The sequence below is a fragment of the Barbus barbus genome, assembly GCF_936440315.1.
Source record: "Barbus barbus genome assembly, chromosome: 4".
Taxonomy (NCBI): Eukaryota; Metazoa; Chordata; class Actinopteri; order Cypriniformes; family Cyprinidae; genus Barbus; species Barbus barbus.
In genome coordinates, this window is record NC_136732.1 from 2,368,162 (window position 1) to 2,374,507 (window position 6,346).

General features: G+C 42.5%; 1 protein-coding gene across 1 annotated transcript; it reads left to right on the forward strand.

The window, feature by feature from the left end:
* The first annotated feature begins 2,082 nt into the window (after positions 1–2,082).
* LOC306866714 (zinc finger CCHC domain-containing protein 12-like) lies at positions 2,083–6,144 on the forward strand. Its single transcript, XM_079411999.1, has 2 exons — positions 2,083–2,270; positions 2,631–6,144. The coding sequence occupies exon 2, from the start codon at positions 3,562–3,564 to the stop codon at positions 5,239–5,241; it is 1,680 nt and encodes a 559-aa protein (XP_079268125.1). The 5' UTR covers positions 2,083–2,270; positions 2,631–3,561; the 3' UTR covers positions 5,242–6,144.
* The last annotated feature ends 202 nt before the right edge of the window (positions 6,145–6,346 follow it).

The following is a 6,346-nucleotide window of genomic DNA, read 5'->3' on the forward strand; positions in this document are numbered from 1 at the left end:
GCTCCTAAATACATTTTCCAGTTCGCACACATCTATTTTTAGTCGCAAATGCGAGTGAAATGCTCGCACTGTGGAGCCCTGCACACTACTATCGACAGGCATTTCTCTGGTGGAAATAAAGCTTTGCTGTTTAGTCCCTCTGTCACTAATGTAATTAGTGTAGTAGCCTCCGTGTCTCTGATAAGCAGCGCGTCATTTGAAGCTGGTGCACCACTAGCGTGGCTTTGTTTTCATTTTGCACAAGCTGCAACAGTTCAGCTCCGTGCAACAGAAACACTCGGTGTTGCGAAACCTTTACGATTAATTAACCGTGACGTTTTAAAGCGCGGTTAATCGCGCAACCGGTTAATCGCTGCATCCCTAGCCCACACATACATGAAGACTAATTTTCAAACAGTCTTGTTTACTGATGAGTGCCGTGCAACCCTGGATGGTCCAGATGAATGGAGTAGTGGATGGTTGGTGGATGGCCACCATGTCCCAACAAGGCTGCGACGTCAGCAAGGAGGTGGCAGAGTCATGTTTTGGGCCGGAATCATGGGGAGAGAGCTGGTAGGTCCCTGAAGGTGTGAAAATTACCTCGGCAAAGTATATAGAGTTTGTGACTGACCACTTCCTTCCATGGTACAAAAAGAAGAACCGTGCCTTCCGTAGCAAAATCATCTTCATGCATGACAATGCACCATCTCATGCTGCAATGAATACCTCTGTCATTGGCTGCTATGGGCATAAAAGGAGAGAAACTCATGGTGTGGCCACCATCCTCCCCTGACCTCAACCCTATTGAGAACCTTTGGCGCATCCTCAAGTGAAAGATCAATGAGGGTGGGAGGCAGTTAGCATCAAAACGGCAGCTCTGGGTGGCTATTCTGACATCCTGCAAAGAAATTCAAGCAGAAACTCTCCAAAAACTCACAAGTTCAATGGATGCAAGAATTGTGAAGGTGATATCAAAGAAGGGGTCCTATGTTAACATGTAACTTGCCCTGTTAGGATGTTTTTGATTGAAATGGCTTTTGATTTCGGTAAATATGATCTCCTAATGCAGCAAATTCAACAAATGACCATTTTCAGTTCTTTACAACCTATAAAATGTTTTCAAACTCTGTGCATAATAATTTGGAACAGTGCATTTTTTTAAATAAATAATTTATCATTGGGAGGTTTGTTCAATAAAATTCGAATTATACCCTAACAGTTGATTTGATTTATTTAGTCATTTAACAGACGCTTTTATCCAAAGCGACTTACAAATGAGGACATAAGAAGCAATCAAGAGCAACAACGTGCAAGTGCTATTACAAGTCTTGGTTAGCCTAACACAGTACAGATAATTATTTTTTTTTTTAAATAAAAAGACCTATAAATAAAATTACAATAGATAGTGCTAGAGTTAGAGGGTCAAGTAAAAATGGAACAGATGAGTTTGTAGCCGTTTCTTGAAGATGGGTAAGGATTCAGCTGCTGGGATTGAGTTGGGCAGATCATTCCACCAGATGGGAACAGTTAATGAAAGAGTCTGTGAAAGTGTTTTTGGGATGGCACAATAATGCATCGTTCACTTGAACGCAAGCTTCTAGAGGCACATAAGTCTGAAGTAATGAATTTAGGTAAAGGGTTGCAGAGCCAGTGGTGGTTCTGTAGGCAAACATTAATGCCTTGAATTTAATGCGAGCAGCTATTGGTAGCCAGTGCAAATTGATGAACAGAGGCGTGACGTGCGTTCTTTTCGGCTCATTAAAGATTAATCTTGCAGCGGCATTTTGTATTAATTGTAGAGGTTTAATAGAATTGGCTGGAAGACCTGCCAAGAGAGCATTGCAATAGTCAAGTCTGGACAGAACAAGAGCCTGAACAAGGAGTTGTGTTGCATGTTCCGAGAGAAAGGGCCTGATCGTCTTAATATTGTATAATGCAGATGTAACCCATGTTAAAATATGATAAATAAGAATAAATAGTTTAAAAGCTGCATAAATAAGTTAGAAAGTTAAGTTATTCATTTAATGTAAGTTAATTCATAATTAAAAATGTTAATACAACAATTTAATGTTTTAAGATTAAAAATATGCTGACAGAAAATTCATGTCACTGCCCCTTTAAGGGACAAGTGACGCTAGACACAGTACTTCAGTGACGTTGCAGCAGAGAGAACGAGCTGTGTTTAATAAGCAGAGAAAAGAGTGAAAAAGTTGATTTTGCAGTTGAATAACATAACTTTCCTGGTCGGGAACTGACGGGGATTTTATGAGAACTAAGCCACACCGGTTTTGGTGAGTTTGAGTTGTTTCTCGCACTTTGCCGTGTTGTACTTTTTTTTCTTTCTTCCTTTTTCTCTGGCGGAGAGCTAACGTAAAAACTTAGCTGTTTACGAGGAGATGCTTCGCCATAAACTGTTACCAGTTAGTATTTTGGGTTTATGAAAACTGTGAATGTATGCTTTGTAAATGAAAGATGTGTGCGGTAGTTGTGTGGGAAATGGAGCCGTGAGTTAAAAGAGACCGCTCCGCCGCCATTTTTGAAGTGAAAACGCACCGTAGCAATAACGTTACAACTCAGAGACTGTGAAACATTCATTTGTGTAATTTGAGGATTTAAAAAGAGATTTATTGTGTTTATGACCTGTTACACAGGTCAGGTTTTCTGCTTAGTTTGAAGCTTGGTCGGAGCGAGGATTGGTCTGCAGTGTGCGGGTGTGCACATGCACAGACGGGATTCAAGATGGCGAGCCAGACCCAGACGTCCAACTTTTCTCCATCGCATCAGTGAGGAAATCTCCTGCGTATGGTGACTCACTGCCAGAGTGGTAGGAGTATCAGGAATTATTTTTGAACTGAACTGGAAACTGATTGAACCATTATTTTTGAACTGAACTGGAAACTGATTGAATCATTATTTTTGAACTGAACTGGAAACTGATTGAATCATTATTTTTGAACTGAATCGAACTGAAGCTCTTCATTGAACTGAATAATTGAACTCACATTTGCACTTGAACTTGGGTTTAAGGTGTTATACTTTTATTTTCATATTGAGTTCATATGTTTGAATGTGATTTGAAATGCTTGTGGTCCACTTTGATTTGGTTGTGTAAATTGAAGGTGTTTTCTTACCTGTAAAAGAAAGGGAAAAAGAGTTAACTCAGGAAGAAAAATAGGAATTCTAAAATAGGTGCAACCTAGATAAAGACTGGTCTAACCTAGACTAGCCTAACTAAAATAACTTAGGTGAACCAAAGAACAAAAAGGAAGTGAAATACCTTTCCATTTATTATACCTACCTCAATACTGAAAATCTGCAGGGTATTATTTTTGTTTGTTTTGCGTACTGTATATTCTGTGTGTGTTTTGCATTCAGTAAATTGCCGGCCTTTTGTATTTAAAGCAACGGTCTCTGGTGTATTTTTTTGTTTTTGCTCCCCACTCCTTAGAACCTAGAACTGGTCCAGTGGCACAGTAAGTGGTGTGATACCGGTGTTACAAATTGGCGAGCCAGCCAGGAGTGGCTTAAAGCATTTAAAACTAGAAACCAGAGACCGTATAGTATTGTTATCAGTGATCCATTATGGATGTTATTCAAACGAGTAGTGTGAAAATCCCTAACTCAGTTATAGTTAGTGGTATAGCCAGTACAGAAACTGATGAAGAGCTATATGATTTCCTGAAACAATATGGTTCCATTCAAAGGGTAATCCCTGTAGATTTCGCTGAGCCAGCGTTGGACAAACAGGTTGTAGTAGAGTATGTGTATGGTACAGCCATGCAGTCTCTCTTACCTTCATTGCCACACAGACTCGACAGTAAGACTCAGACTGATGTCACTTATCACATTAGAGCCTTAGCCAGTGTCTACACACCTGTAGCTAGCAAAACAGCCACACAGACTTACCTTTCAGAGTTAAAGGACATCGCAAAACTGACTGGCAAAGACTTTGCAGCTGTCCTCAGAGAAGAGCTCTCCGTCATCAGTGAGAGTGTCGATCTAGATCAATCAGAAATCCAAGATGAAGATATGGAACAGAACTCACCTGATACCCCAGGGCAATATGGCCCTGACAATGCTGCACAAGTAAGCCCCCTGCCCAGTACGGCCCCGGGACAGCATGTTCAACTTCGTTGTTCTCCACCACCATCTAAAGAGAAAACACACCCTGCTCTGAAACTTTCTGACGTCAACCCTCCTGACATACAAAAAGTAATAGTCGAGCACATTGTGAGAAATGAAGATTCTGCTCTGCAGGTGCACACTTCTTTGAGACTCAGACCCTTCTCTGGGCGTTTCCCCCGATCCAACAATGAAGTGGATTATGAGACATGGCGTTCCAATGTGGAACTTCTTCTTAAAGACACAACACAGTCTGATCTTTACAAGTCACGGAAGCTTCTTGAAAGTCTCTTATCACCTGCTATCGATATTGTGAAGCACCTGACACCTGAATCTCCCCTTAAGGCGTACTTGGAGATCTTGGACTCCGCTTTCGGCACTGTCGAGGATGGAGATGATCTTTTCGCAAAGTATCTTAACACGATGCAAGATAATGGTGAGAAACCCTCAGCCTATCTACAACGGCTGCAGGTGATGCTGAACACCACCCTCAGGAGGGGAGGTGTGACCGCAAGTGACCTTGACCGGCATCTTCTCAGACAGTTTGTCAGAGGCTGCTGGGACAACATCTTGATAGCTGAACTCCAGCTAGAACAAAAGAAACAGAACCCACCTACCTTTGCTGAACTTCTCCTGTTACTCCGCACAGCAGAAGATAAGCGTACTTCCAAAGCATCCCGCATGAAAAGCCACTTCAATATAGCAAAGCCAAAAGTGTCTTCTTATTATCAAGGTATTTATGTGCAGAGTGAAGACTGCGACCCATCTCAGCCAGTTCTTGATCACAGGTCCGAAATCCAAGACCTAAAGAAACAAATAGCTGATTTACAGTCCCAGCTCACACGCATCACACAGAAAGACAGTAGAAAAGCTAAATCAGCTGCCAGACCAATAGCTCCCCAAACAGCTATCACTCCAACATCTCAAAGGCCGCACCACAGCCGAGATGTAAACAACAACACAGGCAATAGACCAAGGCCCTGGTATTGCTTTAGATGTGGAGAAGACGGACACATTAAGCCTCAGTGTGAAAGTGAGCCGAACCCATCTCTTGTAGCTGAGAAGAGGAAGCAGCTAAGAGAAAAGCAGCTAACATGGGACATTGAAAATGGTGTTTCAAAGCCTGATCATTTAAACTAGACCCAGTTCCGGTTGTGGGACAAACGGGGACTGGAACACAGACAAAGTGTCCCAAAAAGAAGTTGCACAGAGCCCGTGTGTACTCTCACACACAAAAACAGACAGTGACCCTGCCAAAAGGACTGATTGGAGCCAAGTGTACTGCACAAGTGACCATAGGTAACAAAGACTGCAGATGCTTGTTGGACTCAGGCTCTCAAGTAACAACGATCCCCAACTCTTTCTATTTAGAGAACCTGTCTCACTTACCTATGAATTCCTTGAATGACCTGCTTGAGGTGGAAGGAGCCAACGGCCAAAGCGTTCCTTACCTTGGCTATGTTGAGGCCACCATCAGATTCCCAAAGAGCTTGCTTGGAGCGGACATTGAGGTGCCCACACTGGTTTTGGTTGTACCTGACATGCGTTCCACCTTGTCATCAGTGCTTATAGGCACAAATACTTTGGATGTTCTCTATGAAAAGTATGTGGATATCGCACCTCAGAACTATGAGTCTCTTCCTTACGGCTACAAAGTTGTCTTAAAGACCCTTGAAATCAGGAACAGACAGACTGTTGATTCCAGTCTAGGGGAAGTGAGGCTTCATAGTAGGGACTTTGAGACTATTGCAGCTGGACAGACCAAAGTCCTTGAAGGATCAGTGAGCTGCAAGACAACTGATGTTGGAAAGTGGGTGATGGTAGAGTCACCAAAATCATTTTCCCTGCCAGGTGGCATCCTGGTGACAGATGGCTTGGTAAGCCTACCACCGAAACCACTACGCTGCATACCAGTCATGCTCAAGAATGAGTCACATCATGACATCACTCTATCTCCAAAGGCTGTAATAGCAGAGATACACGCTGTCAAGAGTGTTCAATCAATTAAGACCCCTGACTCAGACCTTCCCACAAAACCTGACCAAAAATTAAATCTCAACCTTGACTTCACTGACTCTCCTGTACCCAATGAGTGGAAAGAGAGGATAACTGAGAAATTAAGTTCCATGCCGGAGGTGTTTGCACTGCACGAGCTTGATTTTGGTCGCACTGACAAAATAAAACACCATATAACCCTCAGTGACGAGACAACATTCAAACATAGACCAAGACCTATACACCCCCA

Bases quoted from the DNA above. Each gene is read 5' to 3' on its own strand.
- LOC306866714 (XM_079411999.1), top strand. From the start codon at position 3,562: ATGGATGTTATTCAAACGAGTAGTGTGAAAATCCCTAACTCAGTTATA.